The 22,000-nt window shown below is 32.7% G+C and overlaps 5 protein-coding genes across 5 annotated transcripts in view; 4 read left to right on the top strand and 1 right to left on the bottom strand.

Annotated features, from left to right (window-relative positions):
* Positions 1-31: 31 nt before the first annotated feature.
* On the top strand, positions 32-10,516 carry LOC140044407 (A-kinase anchor protein 10, mitochondrial-like). Its single transcript, XM_072088898.1, has 12 exons — positions 32-201; positions 819-1,043; positions 1,605-2,156; positions 2,642-2,740; positions 3,385-3,469; positions 3,802-3,925; positions 4,203-4,339; positions 4,698-4,842; positions 7,405-7,679; positions 7,801-7,889; positions 7,985-8,028; positions 8,130-10,516. The coding sequence occupies exons 1-12, from the start codon at positions 177-179 to the stop codon at positions 8,232-8,234; spliced, it is 1,905 nt and encodes a 634-aa protein (XP_071944999.1). The 5' UTR covers positions 32-176; the 3' UTR covers positions 8,235-10,516.
* A 145-nt stretch (positions 10,517-10,661) lies between these two features.
* On the bottom strand, positions 10,662-12,552 carry LOC140044404 (tubulin delta chain-like). Its single transcript, XM_072088894.1, has 3 exons — positions 12,005-12,552; positions 11,397-11,918; positions 10,662-11,094 (listed from the first exon to the last, which is right to left on the bottom strand). The coding sequence occupies exons 1-3, from the start codon at positions 12,399-12,401 to the stop codon at positions 10,688-10,690; spliced, it is 1,326 nt and encodes a 441-aa protein (XP_071944995.1). The 5' UTR covers positions 12,402-12,552; the 3' UTR covers positions 10,662-10,687.
* A 75-nt stretch (positions 12,553-12,627) lies between these two features.
* On the top strand, positions 12,628-16,738 carry LOC140044406 (TLC domain-containing protein 3A-like). The gene is made up of 5 exons (XM_072088896.1): positions 12,628-12,790; positions 14,341-14,427; positions 14,792-14,996; positions 15,217-15,312; positions 15,689-16,738. The coding sequence occupies exons 1-5, from the start codon at positions 12,660-12,662 to the stop codon at positions 16,019-16,021; spliced, it is 852 nt and encodes a 283-aa protein (XP_071944997.1). The 5' UTR covers positions 12,628-12,659; the 3' UTR covers positions 16,022-16,738.
* Positions 16,739-16,864: 126 nt separating this feature from the next.
* LOC140044405 (BTB/POZ domain-containing adapter for CUL3-mediated RhoA degradation protein 3-like) lies at positions 16,865-20,649 on the top strand. The gene is made up of 5 exons (XM_072088895.1): positions 16,865-17,605; positions 17,852-18,114; positions 18,464-18,516; positions 18,684-18,885; positions 19,242-20,649. Exons 1-5 carry the CDS (start codon positions 17,335-17,337, stop codon positions 19,407-19,409), a joined length of 957 nt encoding a protein of 318 aa, XP_071944996.1. The 5' UTR covers positions 16,865-17,334; the 3' UTR covers positions 19,410-20,649.
* A 171-nt stretch (positions 20,650-20,820) lies between these two features.
* Positions 20,821-22,000, top strand: part of LOC140044399 (pre-mRNA-processing factor 19-like) — a 115,000-nt gene continuing 113,820 nt past the window's right edge. Inside the window, exon 1 of the mRNA XM_072088890.1 lies at positions 20,821-20,952. The gene's annotated coding sequence lies outside the window, so the exon portion shown is untranslated. The remainder of the gene's footprint in view (positions 20,953-22,000) is intronic.

Below are 22,000 nucleotides of genomic sequence, written 5' to 3'. Positions count from 1 at the left end.
CGAAGTTCGATGATGGCAGGTCAGATATTGATAAGGAAAAGATTTACGATTTATGATATGGTATGGTGCTTTTTTGAGGAAATCTACCTGCTAAATCGTGTAAATTACGATGAAAACGTAGCATGTCTTTTCTTTTCATGATATAGGATCGGTAGTTCAGATATTGAATTGTGAGAATGCCGTTATTTCGGAGAAAATCAGGTAAAAATATCAATACATTTTTAGCCTCCACTGGACTGTGTCACACTGACACTTTCAATGACTTTCTAGGCTAGGCCTGACCCAGCAGGGCTAGGCTTAGCATTTAGCTAGAGGAGGGCCTAGGCCTAGCCCATCCCCGTACATTAGGCCTAAAAAACTGTGAACACGTGAAGTGTATTCGTATTCATCCGATGGAGGAATGGGTAAAAACAAAGACTTTTATTGGGCAATCAGATGCTTTGTATCCTATATAATAATTAATGAATATAAATTCTTTGTACGGCAACAAACAAAAGAGAGCAAGAAGAAGGCTGTCATCACTTTTAATTTTAATTAGGCCTAAGTGTGTTTCCTAGTTTTTTTAAAGTAAAAAGTCAAATGTCAACAAGAGTTTGCAGTACTCATAAAACATTTTAATAATAAACACTAATATAGTCTAAATCATGGCCATGCTGAATTGACCTATTAATGAAGTATTTTATATTAATACTAAGTAATAATATAGCTTTTGTTTGGCACTTACTCTATCATAGATCAAGATTTTCAAGTTAAATTTGTCATCCCACAAAATTTCATTTACTGTGTTATGATTTTTTTTCAAATTATTTTCTTAATAGAAAAGAAACCCGAAAATGTTCCTCACAAAAATCGTCATCAGGAAAGTGGTGGTTTATCAAAAGGTCATACCCAGTTACCAAATGGGGAAAACTTAGGTGCCATTAATGAAAAGAGAGCCAGCATTAATTCTAATGTGGTACCTGGAGGAGGTGGTATACCGAGGCAAAACCCATTAGTGAGAAAGAAAAGTGATGACGAATCTAAGTATGGTGATCTAGGATCAGGTACGCTTCGCTTAAATAATTTGAATTAAAAAAACTTTCCAAATTTAAACAAAATTGAAAAAATTGTCTTACCGGTATTCATAATTTTAAATATTGTCTTTTTTTATTAATTATTATTTTATTTAACAAACATAATAGTTATCTCTATTATTATCTAAAACGATTTTAAATTAGACACCTTTTTATTAGTAACCACATTACAGTCTGTGGTATGTCACTCTAAAAAAAGTTGTGTATTACACTTAAAAGTAGCATTAATTTAAATGCCAACTTGATGTCAATTGCTACCAGATGTCTCTATGTAGATGGTTACTTTAACCAGTACCCGTAGTAAGGTAGCGAATTGTGTCGATGCTGTTATTACGCTAGCCTATAGAGAATAATTTTTTTCCGAAATAAAAGATGAATGAATTCATTAATTTAAAGTAAAAAAAATGTCAATACATTAAACATTAAAATGGAAATAATGTACTTGTACACATATACAGCATCATTTAGTGATCTTAATGAAGACCTCAGAAGTTAAAGAAACATTAAGTGCATTTCTGATTTCATTTTCAGGAACAACAACTCGTAAAAGTGAAATTGTTGCCAAATCTCGTCTATCAAGGACACTAAATGAAGTTTTAAATGACAATGGTGCTTTACCTTACTTTATTCAATATATGAGTTCACAAAAATGCGGACATTTGGTTAGATTTTGGCTTGCTGTCGAAAGTTTTAGCCGGGCATCTTGGTCTCGTATACGAACTGAATCTATAAACAGATTAAAGACTTCCCTGACTAATAACTCTTCTTCAGTAACATCTCCCACCAATTGTGCAAATATAGTCATTTCATCACCAACTGAAAATCCTGCCAAAATGATACCAAATGAGACAATGAATAACAACTCAAATGTTAGCGATACGACATCTAGGCCGATAGAAGGAAAAGGTGTTTCTAGTGTATTGCTTCACGAGAAGACCCATACACGTTCCAAGTCGGACTCGGTGGTAGGCCTAGCTAAACTTGTGGAAAAGTCCGAAGATGCTGCTGCTGGGGATGTACAGTGTGCAAAAGACACTAATAGTCTACAAAAAAATCAAACTAAGTTTCAGGACCCTAGAACTCGTAAGTTTGGATAATTAATTATTAATTAACAATTAGCCTTCACTGAATTAAGTTGGTGTAAAATAATACACATTCAGGGCCTTGTGAATCTGTGATTTATTTGTAAAATAATACATTTTCTGGGCCCTGTGAATCTTTCAATTGTAAATAATTCACATTCAGGACCTTGTGAATCTGTGATTTCTGTGTACGATCACACATTCAGGGTCTTGTGAATCTGTGATTTCTGTGTAAAATAATACACATTCAGGGCATTGTAAATCTTTTAATTGTAAAATAATTCCCTTTACATTTTGAAATTCAGAGCCTTTTAAATTAATGTAGTTTATGAAATGAAACTGACATTTATATTATTTATATACAGTTTACATCATGTTTTGTAAATGGATACCTTCTATTGCCTACAAAATGGCTTTAGGTTATATACTTTAATGTAAACTACTTAAGTTCTAAGTGAAAATTGTATTTTATTTTCATGTTTGCAGCAATTGAACGTGATGCAATGAACATTTACACAACTTACTTATGCAAAGATGCTCCGTATCCTGTGGGCATTGGTGAAGAGATGAGATTACAAGTTATAGGTAATTTGTATACATTCCCACTGTAATGACTTGTTTAACTTCATTCTATCCTAGATATTCTCTGTTGGTTTCTACTTTTAAACTTGATTATAGCATTAAGGCTAATAAGTTAAACTATGAGATAAAAATAACTTTTCCTAGGTCAGACTTACGTAAGTGTTTAACACTTATATGCAGTATTTAAGCATACACATTAATACAATGCTAGATTTAATTGTATTTATAATTAAACCAATTTCAAAACCTAGTCTGAGTGGCGCACATGTAAAAGACAACTTAACATGTCATATAATTGTCTGTTTAGACTTAATATTTGACCTTTTGACATTCCGACCAGTAAGTGCTTTTATCATTTATAACAGCATTAAGTTAAGTACCACTGATTTATAGTTGAGCACTTATCAAAGGTCAAGTTGAAAAAATGTTTTCAAGAAATTGAAACTTGTTTGACAAAATAGGGTGATGTACCCAAATATGGTAGTGATATCCCCAAATATGGTAGTGATAACCCCAAATATGGTAGTGATACATATCCCTAAATATGGTAGTGATAGGACTGTAATGATAGTATGTATTCAAAATCCACTTGATTGTAATCTGCTATCATATCTTCAACTTAAAATATTGATTGTTTTTTTTAAAAGCTAAAATATGTCCTGAGAATGACCAGCCTGACCCTAAGAGTTTTGGTCCTGCTCACCAGTTTGTATATGAAGCATTAGAGACCATGTAAGCACAATTTTGATCTAAAAAGTTTTCAGTTTTAAGAATGTCTGTCTTATTGTGTGAATAATTTCAAGTTGATTTTTTAACTTTGTTTAAACTTTGAAAAGAAAAACACATTTGATATATTTATTTAAATAGGCTTTTCTCATAATTCCATAAATCTTATTTTGTTAGATAAATGCACTAATCTTACTTAATTTTACATTTGAGAATAATTAAACGTCTAACCAATTAACTTAGCTTCCTGGTGCAAAGCTACCAATTCTGAAAATTTAAGTTAACATTAATAAATGTTATAAAAAGCTACATTAATAAAATTATTTTATTTATTGCAGATATTTTCCAGCATTTATGAGTAGTGAATTTCATGCCAAATATCAGGTAGATATCTTAACAAGTGGCAAAGTGTACTTGGCTGATATCCTATTCAATGACACTGCTATGTTCCATTTTATGGAGGTAAAACATTTATTTTATGTTGTACAATAATGTTATTATGTAACTATGATATAGATAATGCAGTAGAAAGTATTGTGTTAAGCTCTGTCTACACTATCAAACTTTATGTGACAAACAAATGTGATGTGCCCATTTATGGACATAATAATGTCATATCACTACCATTATTTGGTTATATCACTACAATATTTGGGCACATTACACTTTGTTGTCAAACTAGTTTGATAGTGTAGACAGATCCTAACAAGCAGCCTATCATTTAATATACCTACCGTAGTACATGGAACAAGAGAAGTGTCTTAATCTTCTTCAATTTTACCTTGCGGCTGATAACTTTCAACAACAACTGCTAACCCAAGAGGGTCAGTATGATGGGATGGAGGCGCAGAGTGATGCAATGGTGCTCTATGATAAGTAAGTCCAAAATATTATATATGGGCAATGGTGCTCTATGATAAGTAAGTCCAAAATGTTATATTATGGACATTGCTGCTCTATGATAAGTAAGTCCAAAATATTATATATGGGCAATGGTGCTCTATGATAAGTAAGTCCACATTTTTATATATGGGCAATGCTGCTCTATGATAAGTAAGTCCAAAATATTATGGGCAATGGTGCTCTATGATAAGCAAGTCCAAAATATTATATATGGGCAATGGTGCTCTATGATAAGTAAGTCCAAAATATTATATTATGGACAATGCTGCTCTATGATAATGAAGTTTTGTAGTAGTGAATTTGTTATAGAATAATTACCCATCTTTTATAGGTACTTTTCTCTGCAAGCAACTGACCCGTTAGGATTCAGTGACAATGTGAGGTTAGAGGTCGAGAGTAATATATGCAGAGAAGAAGGCCCTCTACCAGACTGCTTCGCAACTGCTAAACAACAGGCGTTGATGACTATAGAATCTGTATGTTTCTTGATAATTTTCTTTAAATAATCAAACTAACAATATTACAATTATGAGAATGCTTAAGATAAGATAAGATAAGATAACTTTTATTGATCCTCAAAAAGGAAATTCATTGCTCGTCATAATGACAAAGAAAACACTATAAAAACAAATATAGCATAAAACCATTCATATAAAAACATCTAAAAAATTACAATATAAAATTATCTTCTTGACTTCCTGTTGTACTGGATGATACCGGAGGGAATAAAGGATTTAGCAAATCGATTTGTTTTCACACTGAGGAGCCTCAATCTACCACTTGGATTAAGTTGGTCTATGATCACTTTGTGGAGAGGATGAGAGGCATCCGACTCAATGCGTTCGAAATCTTTCTGGAGGTGTTCTAGGTGCACATCGGTAAAGGAAGGCAGTTCCAGACCAATCATTTTACCAGCCCGACGGATGAAAGTTTCAAGGCGTCCTTTATTCCCTCCGGTAACATTACCAGCCCAACAGGAGAGGCAATACGTCCAAACACTACATATAACGGATCTATAGAACGAAAATAACATCAAATCACAGGAGTTAAATTTATATAAAGTTCTCATACAATACATTCTGGGACTTAATTTTTTGCTGATGAAGTCTATATGGTCTCCCCAACTCAGTTTATCATTGAAAACAATTCCTAGATACTTGTACTGGTCAACAATTTCAATTTCTTTACCTTTGATAGTGATTGGTTGAAAATTAAATTTATGTTTAGTCCTAAAATCAATGATCATCTCCTTTGTTTTTGATGCATTTATTTGGAGATAATTATCGTCACAAAATTTAACAAATCTTTGTATTTCGCTACGATAATTTTCATCATTGTTTGAAACTATGAGACCAATAGTGCTAGTGTCATCAGCGAATTTAACAACGGGGCAAAGCTCATCATTTAAAGATCTGTAATCCGCCGTATACAAGGAATATAATTTAGGTGCGTTGACAGTACCCTGAGGAACACCGGTGTCAGAGGTTACGATTTCTGACTTAACACCATTAATATTAACAAATTGTTTTCTATCACAAATGAAATTTAAAACTAAACGAACAATCGGACGGGGAAACTCCATATTCAACATTTTGTCTGCTAAGATATGGGGTTGTATGGTATTAAACGCAGATTGAAAATCAAAATACATAATACGTGCCGAGTGGCCTTTCTTTACATTATCTAGATGTGAATACAATTTATGTAATTTAAAATAAATCGCATCACTGGTACTACGGAGTGATCGGTAAGCAAATTGCAACGGGTCTAACACTTTTTCAGCATAAGGTTGCATAATTTTTAAAATAATACGTTCCAATATTTTCATCGCGACAGACGTGAGTGCAACGGGTCTCAAATCATTCATGCAGTTAATCTTAGGTTTCTTAGGTACCGGTATTATGCATGAAAGTTTCCAAATATCCGGGAACGCATGATAAGAAAGACACATATTGAAAATAAATGTAAATATACCATCAAGGTGAGGAGAGCAGACCTTAAGTACTCGTGGTGGGATTCTATCCGGCCCAGCAGCCTTCGATGAATTGAGTTTCATGAATTCGTTATGTACATCAGAAATGCTTATACTAAATTTGGGATCATCTTCAGTCACCCGACACAAGCTAAATAGAGCCTCTCTTTCTTTTTTAAAATCATGAACATTAAAACGGTTATAAAATTCATTTAACTCATTAACATATTGCACAGTAACATTCGGAATCGAGGTGGGTGTATTACCACCGTTTGTGTAACCACTCATAAGTTTCATACCCTGCCAAACTTGTTTCATATTATTAGACCTGAAGTTATGTTCAACTTTTTTCCTATAAATGTTCTTCTGTTTCATTATTTCAGATTTAATCTCTCTAGTCAATATTTTCATACGATTAGAGTCGCCCATCTTAAAGGCTTTACGTTTCTCACACAACAGTAATTTAACGCCTTTCGTGATCCATGGCTTGTTGTTAGGGTAGATTTTCACTTTTTTAACTGGAACGCATTTATCAATACAAAAGTTTATGTACGAGCTCACTGCATAAGTAATACTATTCAAATCTTCATCCTCCGTAAAAATATCCCAATCGGTAGATTCAAATTCCGCTATCAGGGCTTCCTCGGCTTCAGGAGACCATTTACGTACATTAATAATTTTTGCTTGCTGATTCTATAGAGAGGAAATACTCCTTATTAGTATTCCAAGAGACTCCACTTTTCAATGAAACACCTTTAATCTATGTATTTATATAAATATTATCATTCTTGTAATGATTTCTATAAGTATTATGATATTTTATATGACATTTAAATATTTCTGCTTTGTTGTTTTATATTGTTTTATAATATAAGGCATCCTGTAAAACTAATTGGCTTCTTGCTGTTGGATGTGTTTTTAAATGAAATAAAAAAATTAAATACACAAAATTATGAAGAAAGAAAAATTTATCTACAGATAGAAGGTACAAATTATTACCAAAGCATTGATTTGATCTTGTTCGATTTTTTTCTCAAGTGAATTTTATTAATTGATTTTTTCATAGGTTCATTTTCCTGGCTTTCTCACAAGTGATTTATACTACCTGTTCTTATCTGAATTAGTAAACCAAATTAAGAGTGAAATTAAAGTTCCTTCATCAGATACTAGCACACACCCCTCCAACACAAGTGGAGCAGGCCAGTCAACTACTGACCAATCAGCTAATAAGAATACTTTATTAGCAGAAGGGAAAGTGAAGACTTTATTTGAAATGAATGATTTTACAATAGACTCGGGAGTTTTGAACCCAAGCTCTTTGTGGACAAGGCCAAACCAATCGTTAGTAGACACACTTTTACAATTATTGTTCTTAATAGTTTATTACTAGAACATTTTGTATTCATTTTTAGAACAATAAAAGAAAGTCAACTCATCAATTTAATCTTGTTTTTTCTTGTAGGCCTATGAGCTTTGGTACTGTGAATTCTTTGGGACAATTTGTAGCAGAATATGAACCTGATCCAGAGGTCGCACAACACAAGGCAAAAGGTATCTAAACTCTGTTCACACTATCAAACTGTATGTGACAACATGGTGTTTGATTTATGGAAATTTAAACAAAACTCATTTTGGTTTTTTTGTAGGGAAATTTTCTTTACGGAAACTAGTAACCAAAGAAGAAGATAAGGTGTGTAACATAGATTTATTGTTTCTAACTATTTCGAACACAGTAAAATAATTATTTATTTTTATGTTGCAAATTGACTAATTTGTTTTCTCTTTCTGTAGACAAAAGAAGACATGGCTTGGAAAGTAGCCCAGATGATTATTAAAGATGTCAACATGCAAACTCATAATACTGGCGTTGGATTTCCATCAGCACCAGATTCTTGACCAGTCAACTATTCTACTGCAGTTACTGCAGTATTTTAACTTGTATACTTTTCAGAAAATACAATCAATCTGAAATGTCTTTTGTTTCACAAATATAAAACAGAATTGTGAAATATAATTAATATGAGTAATAATAAGTGATTTCAAAACCATATTATTTTGCTGATTTAATACAGTAGCTGGAGCATTTTGGCACAAATGGCTGCCCATAGTAAACAAGTCAATGGTGCATGTAGGGAAGGGACATGGGTGCTGATTGATGGTAAAACCACCTGAACCCCACCATGCTGGAGCCCTCTTTTCATAATATACCAAAATGTATATTTTGTACCAGTATATAATAGAGACTACTGCAGTAAATGATGCATTTAGTTGCTGCAGTAGGTCTCAGTTGCTAGTTAAACTTTCTTTATAGTCATTCCTTAAATGTTCATTACCAAATATTTCTATTAAAAATAATCTAAAAAAAGTTATATTATATGTATTGTATCTTACCCTTAATTATGTTTTTAAGAAGTTTACAAATTCAGTTATACTTTTTTTTATACCGCATATCGTTTTTGGCGAAATCAAGCTATTTGCGATAAACCTTATGAAATGATTGTTAAATATTAAATATTTGAAGAAATTACCCCAATATATCAGTTTATTTTATATATAGGTAGTGTATAATATATTATGGTACTACAATGAAATATGATATTGGTCACAATTATTTGTATGTGCTATAAAAATATACTAAAAGTTAAGATTTTATTTTATATTTCTTTGGACATTTTAATTGCATGTTTTTTAATATCTATCATTTTATATATAATATCTGTTATGCAAATTAGCTTGAAAGATGAGAACTTAATCCATGCTTTCTAAACTTAGTTTGGCTTGTGTAATAATATGTTGGTCTTACATAAATGCCCAAAGCATTGAAGTGCTTCACATTATTACCCCAGTCATTTTTTATCAAACAATAATAATTGTGTTGTGGTGTGTAACCGTAACCCACTTAGTTCTGTCAACTTATATTGCGCCGTAACTATTGATCATTAGTTTAACGCTGAAATAATTAAATATGACCTAAGTACCATGTCAAAGTGTAAAGGATGTATACTTAGTACATGGTTATACCTCCATGCTTAGAATAAGTTTATAGAATCTTGTTTTGTATGAATATGTCTTCCACGTATTTGGTAAGCAAGGTAGTTGTCTAGATTGGATCATGTGTACTGAATATTCATATCCCTGGTAATATTCTACTGCAAAGTGATAGAATTTAGAGGGTCTAATCTAATTAAGTGGAGAGACCACAAAGGGGACTGCTCTACCCTTTTATGGAGCGTTGAGAGAATTAATACATTGTATACTCTGATTTCTATTTAATGTAGCGTCTCTCATGATATTTGAGGCAACAATAAAATTCTAAGATATTTGATTGAAATGAAGCTAGTATAATAAATGAAGCTAGTAATAAATGAAGCTAGTGGGACGAATTTGAAAACACTTTACAATAACAAAAGAGATAAAATAAAGCAATAAGAACAAATAACATTCATAATAAATACACTAATACTGTAATAATAAATACACTAATACTGTAATAATAAAAAGTAAAATGTTTACTCGGTTGTTGTAAGATGGAGTATATATTAGTAGTAATATTTTAGATCAACAAAAAAGAAAATATTTTGGTGTTGTAAATGTGCTTTACCCTAGTATCTCAAACAAACACAAAAATCATTAAAAAGCATTTATGAGCATTACGATAGTTGATCAAATTAAGTACCATATTAAATAAAGAAAACAATTGTATTGGATAAAAAAACAACTCAAATATATGATTATTATTAAAAATAAGCAAGAATGTTTTGTCTGTTATATAACTATTAAATTGGTAACCCTATTGTAATATTGTTGATAACCACCATTCCATTACTATAAGAATATTTAAAACTATTACGCCTATACATAAAGATTATGTAAAACAGTTGAGGCCCATATTAGGAATATGTAAAACAGTTGAGGTCCATGTCATGGATGGTAGAAAATGCACAAAGAAAATCTGACTCTAAATACAAAACAAATGCAGTCCTAATTTATCAGTTACACTCAGTGCAATGCTATCAAATAATAAAAAAACTAACAATAACACCAACAGAACTACCAATAACCCTTGCCCATTTCTTGTACCAGCTCAGAATTATAGTTAGAATGCGTAAAATGTGCAAATTAGATCGGAAAATGTATATTTAATGTATTGTAAATAAAAATTTGAATATGAAATAAATGTAACATGAATATAGTAAAGTCTAACAAGTCTTTGTTTTTATATTTGATTATTAATCATTATTACAATTACTTTCAGATATTTACATTTTACTGTATTTGCTTATTTTATTATATTACTGCATACAGTTATTACAATTACTTTCAGATATTTACATTTTCAATGAGAGACATCAAATATTTGCATAACTATGATGCACCTGTTTCAGAGAAGCAAATGAGTCAATGAAGTCTTCCTCCATCATGCCATATCTAGTGTACCAATGAACATACGCCCTCATCGCAAACATCTGCCAGCCTTTATCCAGACACTTCCCTAAAGGTTTTACCGGGGACTGACAGTTACTTAGCAAAGTTGCAGACTTCTCGTACTTAAGGAATTGATGATGGTGTGAGAGAACCGACATGGCGGAGTCTGGGTGGATCCAGTTTGCATATAAAGCGGTGTCTTTGAAATGTTGGCAGTCTGCCAGCGTGACATCTTTTCCTCGAAGGATGAGTTGATTACTAATGGACTTGATGTAGTTGGATGCTGATTGGTTGGAAGATGCAGGTGGTACCTTAACGTGCCAATTAACACCTATAAAAATAAACAAAGTGTGCTGTAATAATAGGGTTAAAATTTACAGTATGAATACTTTTCACACCTACTGCAATTGAACCTTAAAAAAAGCTATACAAATCTGCTTTACTACTCCACATAAAATTGTATAGCAAAGCATACAAATACAAAATATTTCTAGACTAAATTCAGTTTGATTAGCAAAATTTTAAAATGTACTTTTTCTCTGCTTTATAGCAATGATTCCCATGAAATTACTAGACTGGTGCATGGCAGACTACAAAATAAAGTGTGTGTTTATGACAGCAGATGACATATACCTTCGTCCATGTAGGAATCAACAATCAACATCTGTCGTAAGTACTTCAACAGACTTGGCCAATTGTACGTACTAAACTCCATCGATCGTTCAGAAGTTTGTGGAACACACCTTGATGTTACAAGTTTATATTCTGGATGTGCTACCAAATGTTCAAAGGTTTCCTCAACAGATGACCATAGTGTTTGACCATGCACATATGCTGGTTGAAAAGCTGACGCAAGTTGGTGACCTATGACCTTGTTCATGTCTTTAAACCCAACATTTTTAATCCCAAGAAGTTGTGAACAGATCTTATTCAGGTTGTCATTGGTTAGAAGAAGTATTGCATCACATGATTTGTACAAATGGGACAGTGACAATACAGTGTTGTAGTTTTGGAGACAGACTTCTCCACTACTATGAGGCCACACAACTTGGTTTAAAATGAAGTTTTGTGGATAGTTGTCTCTGAGACTCTGTGTTAATCTGGTACCCACGCCTGATCCAGTACCACCTGCAAGACTCATCAGATTCAAGAAGCCTGAAAAAAAAAAAAAATCTTCATTGTTTTTACTAAAGTCTTCACTAAGTTTAGGTGAGTGTTTACACAATATACAGTTGTCATACCTGTTAACCTGTCACATTTCTCAACTTCCCGCCGCACAATGTTTAAAACACTTTCCTCAGCCTTGGGTCCATGTACAGAAAATCCATTTGCCCAGTTATTACCAGAGCCTCGCTTCTGGCAAAAATACTGATGGTTTCCATATTTCCATCGGCCAGACTTTTCTGATGCCTCATACATATTCTGAATCACTTTGGTTTCCATGTCGACAAGGACTGCTCTAGCAACCGGTCTTTTCTCTTTGCTGCTCTCTGGGACATCAAAGAACCTTGTGAGTGTTTGGTCATTGAAGGTGGAATGTTTGGTAGAGTCACTGCTCACATCTTCCATTACAGTGTTGAACAACTCCAGACCAACTTGGTTGCCACATTGTCCAATTTGAACAGTAACTATGGACATGGTTAAAATGTCACTGTAGCTCCCAAGTACTACTACTACTAGGTAAGTCTCGTGCTTGCAGTACACACATATTATTGCTGATGTCCTGGTGGTGGAGTGACATGCTCTTATCTACAGAAACATGCAGCTATCTGCTTTTTGGATGTCAATGTTGATGTGTGTTTGGCTGGTTGTTGTTATTATTAAGAATTGTAGAGGGCGCCAACAAGCCCTCGCTCGACTTCTGTTTTGGTCGTCGATCGACTGCCGAGAGAGAAAATGCTTTTGAATTTGTTTATATCATCTTTAGTGCTTTTCTTTTTACTATTTGGTTTGTTTTGCAATATCTTACGACCTTACACAAGAAAGTTTGAAAATTCAGAAGGTGTTACAACCGAAGTTGCAAATAGGTTTGTGTTGTTTCCTTTTCTCAGCCTTCCTAGGCTTGCTGTGTGTTGGGGCCTACCGTAAATCACGTTCAGGGCGAGACACACGTATTCGCCTGTTTAAAAAAATAGGTCAGGTGTATGTTGTACTAATTGAGGAACCATAGAGGACGCTATTAAAAAATAGAAGTCAATAGAATTGACAATTGTCGTATTCGATTGGGAACTTTCGTTGTCAACGTAAAGATTCGTTGAGTACTTTTTGTATTCGAATTGTAAATTTGTGCTTAACAGAAAGTCATTCGAATAGAAAACGTTGACAACGAAAGGTTTTTCGTTAAGAACAATCTCAACGCTCAAAATACTCCGTTTAAAGAAGTACTCAATGGAAAATCTGTACTCAACGCCAACGGTGAAAGTCTAAATCGAATACGACATATGTTGGAATCTATAGTATAATATTAAAGCCCCATTCCCTACGTTTTTTAGATCTAATTTAAGATCACAAACTATATTTAATTTAAAAATAATACTATATGGTCCTATTGCGATAACTTTTTTCGTCTTTAAACGGTTAAAAATGTGAAAAATAAGTCGATTTTAATCATTATAGCGGCCCGCTATAAATCCCAAAATGCATTGCGCGCGGATTGATATTTTTGTTTTTCACCTGTAATTCGCCCACTTTTCGATCGATCGTGAGGCCAAAGCAAATGGAAAACTCCTAACTTTTCAGCGAAAATATCGGGTTTTCCCCAATTTGTATCAACGGAGTCTGGCAAAAATAGAAAGACAATTAATGCAGCAACTATACAACGTCAGGCTAGGTATATAGCTAGCGTACGATGTTCGTACGTTACCGATGTTTACCAGCTAGGCCTAAAAAACTAAGCCTAAGACCGTCCACGAGAGGTCGATCGCCGCGAGCTACTTAGGTAGTGCATTGTTTCTCACTTTTTATCATAATTTACCATAAAACGTACATTTAAGACAAGGAATGACATGGTTTAATGTTTTTAAAGTGATATATATGTATTATTTTCCAAAAAACGTCCAAAATTGCAGGGAAGGGGTCTTTAATAGTAAACATGATGGTATATTAATAATGATGTATCAAAGGCAGGAAAATCAGTTACCAACTCAATATTTCACTATATTATTTAATCAATTCATGAATTTAAACGATCTTTTTAATATTGTGGACCGAATAAAGCCTATCCTTTTAATAAACCCCTTAATTCTTATCCATTTACAGCCTAGAGGTCATAGAAAGTAGGCTCTAAATTGGATATATTTTATGTTTATTCCAAAAATCTTGAGAAATTGTATTTTTTAGCCATGTTGTAGCGGATGATGACACAAAATATCGATAGAGTTGGGAAGTCTGGTCTGAGAGGCCTCCTATTTTTTTTATTTTGCCATCTTATTATTTTGCATGACTGTGACACTCAACCATTCAAATGGGTTACCACATACAATCGTATTGAAATAGACCCGATCGTCTGACAATCATTGAAACTACTGACTGTATTAAATTGATTGTTTTAACACGGTGTTGTTTTAATTTTATTTAGGCTAGTATGCATCCTGCAAGGCATACTTGCATCTATCATTGGTTTGACTGCTGTTGTATTTTGCAAACAAGATGTCATTCATGACAGGTAGGTCATTCTAGTTTTTTGTTACCAAGAAGACAGAACATCCGTTGATCTGGCCACACCTTCTATTAGTGCCATATACTGTAACTGTATTATATATCAAATTAAATTTCCAGGAACACAGATTGGCAGATGTCATATCACTACCATATCTGGACATATCCCTACCATATTTGGGCACATCACACTTTTGTTGTCAAACTAGTTTGATACTGATAGTGTAGACAGAGCTTAATGCAAAAGCATAATTTATTGAGAATGTTAGACTACAATCACTAGGTAATAATATAATAATAGGTTATTTTTATATTTATATATGTTATGTTTATTTAATTTAATATGTTAATTTAAATTAATTGTTCAACAGATGGTGGTTGGTTGAGCCATACAGTGTCATAAACACAGCTTACTTCACCTACGATATTTATACAATGTTTATCGTGTATCGACATTCTAAATTGGAAATTTTAAGATTACCATACTGGACAGGAGTGAGAAAATTTGTGAATGCCAGAGGGATATTTGTTTACCACCATATTCTCATTGTTCTTTGTGGTCCTCCAGTTATATTAGTAAGTATAAAATAAAATAAGCAAAAAGCTAAATCAAAACGATAAAATAAAACAGCCAGAAAGAAATTGAATGTTATATGTTTATTTATATCTCAATCCAATTTTCTTTTAAGGATGAATATATTTTACTTTGACTTTAGACAAACACTGTGCCAAACTATATTAATTAACTCAACTGTAAGCACTTACTAAGAACCCATTCTTATTTCCTGTATTTCAGTATTTTAGAAAAGGACTTGGAGACTTCTTTTTAGCATGCTACTTGTTATCCGAGACAACTACACCATTTTTTAATGCAAGAGCACTAATGAAAAAGGTAATTTTTATTAATTACAATTTAAATTTATGTTTTATAAGAATTTTTAGAAATACTAGGGAGTTTTTGATTTGTGATGATAGACAACCAAACTACGTCATGTTAATTCATTGTGAGGATATTAGGACATCCTCACTCCACACCTGAATACAGCCTGTTTTCCACTTACCATTTACCAATCACTGTTAACACTTGTCTGTACATTGACCTTTATATGTGTTTAACTTACTACAGTAGTAAAAGAACAGATTTTCTGTAGAGTACAACAGATTCAAATTGAATACACCATTTGTAATTGAGTCATACTGTACTTAGATTATTAGTACCAAAAACTTATTTATCTAAATTCAAACTGAATTTCATATTTAAATTTCAGATTCAAAAGGAGAACACAAGATTATACACATTAGTCAACATTTTGCTGCTTTCAACGTTCATAGTTTTTCGTCTTTTAATTTTTCCTTTTATGTATTACTCTTATTCAGCGTACAAACAGATTAGTTTTCTAGAAGCGTTCACATCAATTCCATGGCATTGTAATTTAGGAAACTTATTCTTTTTACTTATTCAGTTAGGATGGTTTTATTTGATAATGAAGGCGGGTATGAGGATGGTGAAATCGAGATTAAAATCAGATCAGATGGTAACTACTTCCAAACAAAGTGAATTCAGTGCTGTCAATGGTTACGGTACAAAGCACAATGATTAAACAGTTTTAGTTTAACATTTGATATTGTAACACATAATACATTTGATATGCAAATTAACAATATACAGTCAACTCTCCCAATACCGGACTCTTTGAAAACTGGAAACTCTCCAAATACCGGACTTTCCATAAAACCAGACATATTATGTCAGGTCAAAGGTGTCTGGTATTGGGAGAGTCCATTGTATCATATATTTAAAAGAGATCACTTCATCAAGCAGAATTATATAATGTTGATGAGGGGATTCTGAAAATCATTGTCCAGACCAAAAATTATAATATGTGATGCTTTTTTTAACTGTGTTTTTAAAATGCAATTTAATGTTTTCCATGCTGCTAACATGCAATTAAGTAGAAGAAAAGCCCACCAAATTGTTTGGTTGAAACCACTGCCCCAACTGTATAATAATTTGTAAAATTCTGAGCCAATTATGATGTAAACTTATCATTTTTTAGGGAAATTATCATGTTATTTTACCGAATATTTTATCAAAAAAATATGCAATATGTATGACACAACATTCTTTAAACATTTTCACTTATTTATTATATTTATATGTGTAACTTTATATAAGTTTAATCTTTCAGAACATTTTTAATAGCTGTTTATTATACAATTTATATACGCACATATTTTAATACTAAATTTGTATTTAATATTTCTATAGACAGTTAAAATGACAAGTTTGATACAATATGTACTTTATAACTGAAATAAATCCTCTTTGACTTAATATAAAATATGCTTTAATCTTTCTGCTTTCTTTCGAAAAACCTTAAAATTTGTAACAATATTATTATATGTTTATGTAAATATTAATTAATTCTTGTTTTTTTTTTATTTTAATAATTTTTTTTTTGGATATGGCATTCTTTTATCTTAATCTCAATTCAATTATTTTATTCTGTCAAGCACTCTGGCTCATCTTGTGTCCTTCCTTGGACTCTTTTTAATGGTCTAGCTTGTGGTTGCGTTTTAATTTATATGTTTATAACAAATCTATTAATAGATTTGTTGTAATAATAATTAAATTATTAAGATAAGATTATTTACTTTACTTCCGATGGTGAATCATTACAATACAAAAAGGCGTGTACACTTTTGTTTTAATTATTGTTTATAGCGCCACCAACGTTTTTGGGTGTTTCCAAAATTTATCATCGATGAAAATATGGAAGTCGGAAAAGGTTTATATTTGTCACCGTGAATTTATGGCAAATTAAATGCCACAATAAACGATTTCTAGTTCATTTAGGTAGTCCAGCTTTTCCTTAAAGACGTAGGTTAGCTAGAATTTTGCTTTTAATTCGGTATGTCGGCCGAAGCAGTCCCAATGGCGAGTTGTACATCAGCGACTGGCAGTACGATTTCACTTCCAGGCCTAACCGCAACGAGCTCGGTAGGCCACTCGTCGACCTGTTCCCCTGCAACTAGTCGCCGTGTGAAGGGTGCTCCTAGTAAGTATGTGAAGCTAAATGTTGGTGGCTCTCTGCATTACACAACCATTGATACCCTGACCAAAGAAGATAACATGTTACGTGCTATGTTTAGTGGCCGGATGGAGGTTCTTACAGATTCAGAAGGTATTTGTAATTTGTATTCAATAATATTTTCTTTTTTTGGATTAAAAATGTTGTTTAAGCAATACGAATAGGCCTATATAATATTAGTAGGCTAATATAATAAAGTAAAATTTGTTAAATGACAATTAATGTAATTGTTAATGTAATATATATGTTGTCTGTACTACTAAATTGAACTTTTTAATGTTAACAATAATAACATGGCATAATTATTGCATTTTGGATTTATTTGACATCATGTTTCAGGTTGGATTTTGATAGACAGAAGTGGCAAACACTTTGGTGTCATTCTAAACTATCTACGAGATGGCCAAGCCCCTTTACCGGAATCAACAAGAGATATCGAAGAACTGCTGTGCGAGGCTAAATATTACTTAGTACAAGGACTAGTTGATAACTGTGCACGGACATTGAGACGAAGAAAAGATGACGAGTATGAGCCTATATGTAGGGTACCGGTTGTCACTTCACCGAGGGAGGCTCAGAAGCTGATATCATCATCCTGTAAAGTAAGTTGCAGGCCTTGTCTTTTGAAAATCATAGGTGTGCTACAAATTGCACTCCTCAATACATTCAGGGGTGCTGAAGGTGTGCTGTTTGTATTTTTGTGTGTAAAAGTTTACCAAATTAAGGCATGTTGTAAATAGCACTCCTCAAGAGCAGTTTAGGAGTGTGTTAAAAGACAAGGCCTGAAGTTGAAACTAAGCAATTCAATAGCCATGTCATTCTAAAATGGATTCTGAAATCCCTTCAATTTACATATATATTTGTCAGCGATATAAGCACAAAAGAAATTATACAAATAATATGTACTGATTAATATTTCAATCAAATTAGTTTTAATTTTTGTCATTTCAGCCTATCGTTAAACTGTTGTACAACAGGCAAAATAATAAATATTCGTATACAAGGTAAGAAACGAAATCATCAAATTTATATTTTACTTTTTAATGATGTATATACATAAATCCAGCTTCATCAAAGTTCTAATTCATCTTGATAAATAAAAGACTCAAGCTAAAATGTCAACATTCTATTGCTTACTAACTATATATTCATCTGTACATTTTCTTTTTAGTAACTCAGATGATAACATATTAAAAAACATAGAAATGTTTGATAAGTTGTCGTTACGGTTCAACGGTCGGGTGGTATTCGTCAAAGATGTGACAGGAAGAAGTGAGGAAATTTGTTGTTGGACATTTTATGGACATAATAAGAAAGTTGCAGAAATCAGTTGTACATCTATTGTGTATACAAGTGAAAGAAAGCAGACAAAGGTAAGGAGGAACACATCACAAATATTTGTACACTCCCAAAAACACAGGGAAGTTTGTTTTCCAATATGCATGTTGTCTCTTTTTTTAAATCTGTTTGAGAATTTTTACTTTTAAGAATCCTCTTGTATCTTTATGTTTGAATGTCATATATTTTTGTATTAAATAATATTCTAGTAGGCCTAAGAAGCAGCATTTTAATTTAAAGTTTTAACATGGTTATCTCTTCTGTAGAGAATGAAGTTAGTGTTTCCAACCAACAATACATACCAGTAGTGGTTTTCATAATTAAATATACACTTTGTAAAAGAAGAAATTATTATTGAATTCTAAATTTTATTTTTTGCTTCTTTTTAAAGGTTGAGTTTCCTGAAGCTAGAATTTTAGAAGAAACGTTAAACATCCTTTTGTACGAACGCTGGGACGGCAGCGATGGATATGAACTGTCCCGCAGTTCCAGTAAGCACCATACAGCACACTACCTAAGTGATGAAGAGGATGAGTACTATCGCCTTCGCAAAACATGAATTGTCCTACAATTCCAACAATCAGCACACAATGAAAATAGATACTGTACTGATAATCGCAAAGTAAGGATAGTCTGGAGCGATACAGCTATCAACGTATAATACTAAGCGATGATGGAATGAATCTGTTATTGAGACCAAATGTAAAGAGGAGCAACTGGTTGTTAAAACTTTTTTTGTAAGGGTGGCAGCAGAGGGAGGATGTTATGTCATTGGATTTTTCTGTGCAATATTAATACACACCCCCTCTGATATCCTATAGACTATCTCTTGTTATCTCCTGCCATTCAAACAACCATAGTGCAAAGTTGAATAAGTAAAAATATTACATAGAATAGATTTATTTGCTCTATTCATAACACTGTTGTAGAATAATAATGTACAATAGCCATAGAAAAGAAATATTACAATGTGTACCAACAGCCACCAACTCCTATGGTGCTTGTAACATTTATAGGTAGTACTACAGAAGATTATAATCCAAATTCAAAAGTATTTTCTTGTAATAATAGATTCATATATGCTACATTATCATTCATGATGTTCCAAATAATGACAAATAACATTTTTTGCAGCAAATAAATTATTGATAGTCAATAATGTTTTATTTTCCAAATGATTAAAACATTAATGTGAATGTATTATGAAGAATTGTTGAATTCCAATAACCTTGAGATACATAAAAATGTTACAAGCACATGAATGATTTATTAAGTACCAACTGACCTATTAAAGGAAATGTTACCATTAGGAGTTGGTGTTTGTTGTACATTTTTAATGTTTTTGCTTTACATTGATAAAATAACAATGTTACAAGCAGCGAATATTCAAAGTCTTTGTTGTTTTTTTCTATATTTTTGTATTTTTATTTATTTATATTTTGTAAACCTTCTATCAAATTAGTAGAACTATTGTAGTGTATAAACATAGATGAACTACAGTAATACTGGCATAGATGACAGTGTTACTGTCATCTATGCCAATTTAACACGGTTGTGAACTTTGACCTGTTGAGATTGTACTGTATTAAATCGTGTGTACAATGTTTGTACACACGATTATATCATCATATCATATCATAAGATCATATTGTTTGCAAATAGTCTTACATTTGAGAACTATGGCTGTTGTAGATTTAAAAGAATTACTTTATATTTTTGTCAATTATCGTATTACTGTTATTTAAAATACGATAGGATATTGTACACAAAAAACAATAAATAAAAGGCTGCATAACTAACTGTATATTTGTTGATTTCGCACTGTAATTGTCAATGCATGTATTATTATTATCTTGCGCATTTAACTACTGGCCAATCACGCACGGTGAGCCGACGTCATCGATGGCTCTCGTTTGGTTGGTTGGCGCATGGGCGGCAAAATCATCGTCAGAAAAGTGCAACGTGATCTCCGCTTTTTTACGTCGGAGGCTACACACACGGTAAAACAGTAAAATTCAGTTGCCTTATTCATGAAAAAAGCTTTAATGTGGAATATAATAGAAGACCTGGACTAACTGCTGATGGCCAAGCACACATTTGAGGTAGGTAGTAGACAGTCTAGGCATATCCAAGCAAGCGAGGAGCGAGTAGGTCCAGGCCTACCCTCTAGCTAGCTAGCCTAGGCCTTGATGTGTGGGAGTCCTGCTAGCTAGTATGGCTACTTTCAATACAGTTAGTGTTGTAGGCCTAGCCTACGCACGCTAGCCTAAACAGTAGCGGAGGCCTAGAAGGTTATACACATTTTGGAGGCTAGTCGTCTGAATTATGATTAAAACGATACAGGCGATTTAATAATAATAATAATAATATGGATGAAGCCCGTCAACTCTTAAATTCAAATTTGGTTGGTAGGGCCTAGTGTGTTTAGATAGATATGTATGGTTCGGTGGTGGTGATGATGATATCATGGTCATCACCACCACATGCATTCAATTAATGTTTTCATTGGTTGACTGAACGTGTCTATAATCCATATGCAAATTTAACAGTGCTTTTTGTTTATGATTGTTGACGCTTGACGGTCACACAATTTACCTATTCGCTGGATACAATTTTTTTTTTGTATCAGGAAATAGGCCTACACATTCTGTTTTCTTTTAAAATATAAAATGTCACATTCCATTTTACCGTGTTTTTATTCCCCGAGCAGCGACTTCATTGAATTCCAAGCCATACAAGTGTAGTAGGCTACAACAAGGAAACAAGTGTGCAAAATAAAAAATATATATTTTATGTACCGTTACATTTTATTTTAACAAATATTACATGCTTTAGCTGGCGCTTCTATTCACAGTACGCATTCCTGTAGCGAAATGGTTTACATTTTACGTTATTTTGTAAAACGGAATTAAAATATTATTCTAAATACTAAATACATACATAATCGCTAGCAAATTACATGTAGCATGAGAAAAAAGCAGTAGCGTTAATAGTTCAACAAAATGTATTGATAGCTAGTTAAGTAGGCCAATCGAAATCGAAAATAAGTATTGTTAATAATCGCCAATCGTTTCAGCAAGTTGATTATTTGATATCACTGTTAGAGTACGTGACCAAATATATTGTTTTCCGTTTGACACTAAATAGTTT

The sequence above is a fragment of the Antedon mediterranea genome, chromosome 3 (assembly GCF_964355755.1).
Source record: "Antedon mediterranea chromosome 3, ecAntMedi1.1, whole genome shotgun sequence".
NCBI classification, from domain to species: Eukaryota; Metazoa; Echinodermata; class Crinoidea; order Comatulida; family Antedonidae; genus Antedon; species Antedon mediterranea.
The sequence above is the reverse complement of the archived record's forward strand: the minus strand, read 5'-3'. Positions and strand labels throughout refer to the sequence as shown.

Excerpts from the sequence above, each read along its gene's own strand:
- LOC140044406 (XM_072088896.1), top strand. The coding sequence starts at position 12,660 with ATGCTTTTGAATTTGTTTATATCATCTTTAGTGCTTTTCTTTTTACTA. Across the intron at positions 14,428-14,791 it reads CAAGATGTCATTCATGACAG|ATGGTGGTTGGTTGAGCCAT; the intron begins GTAGGTCATTCT and ends ATTGTTCAACAG. Across the intron at positions 15,313-15,688 it reads CAAGAGCACTAATGAAAAAG|ATTCAAAAGGAGAACACAAG; the intron begins GTAATTTTTATT and ends TTTAAATTTCAG.
- LOC140044405 (XM_072088895.1), top strand. The coding sequence starts at position 17,335 with ATGTCGGCCGAAGCAGTCCCAATGGCGAGTTGTACATCAGCGACTGGC. Across the intron at positions 18,115-18,463 it reads TGATATCATCATCCTGTAAA|CCTATCGTTAAACTGTTGTA; the intron begins GTAAGTTGCAGG and ends TTGTCATTTCAG. Across the intron at positions 18,517-18,683 it reads AATAAATATTCGTATACAAG|TAACTCAGATGATAACATAT; the intron begins GTAAGAAACGAA and ends TTTTCTTTTTAG.
- LOC140044407 (XM_072088898.1), top strand. The coding sequence starts at position 177 with ATGCCGTTATTTCGGAGAAAATCAG. Across the intron at positions 202-818 it reads GTTATTTCGGAGAAAATCAG|AAAAGAAACCCGAAAATGTT; the intron begins GTAAAAATATCA and ends TTTTCTTAATAG. Across the intron at positions 7,680-7,800 it reads TGGACAAGGCCAAACCAATC|GCCTATGAGCTTTGGTACTG; the intron begins GTTAGTAGACAC and ends TTTTTCTTGTAG.
- LOC140044404 (XM_072088894.1), bottom strand. The coding sequence starts at position 12,401 with ATGTCCATAGTTACTGTTCAAATTGGACAATGTGGCAACCAAGTTGGT. Across the intron at positions 11,919-12,004 it reads GAAATGTGACAGGTTAACAG|GCTTCTTGAATCTGATGAGT; the intron begins GTATGACAACTG and ends TTTTTTTTTCAG. Across the intron at positions 11,095-11,396 it reads TGATTCCTACATGGACGAAG|GTGTTAATTGGCACGTTAAG; the intron begins GTATATGTCATC and ends TTATTTTTATAG.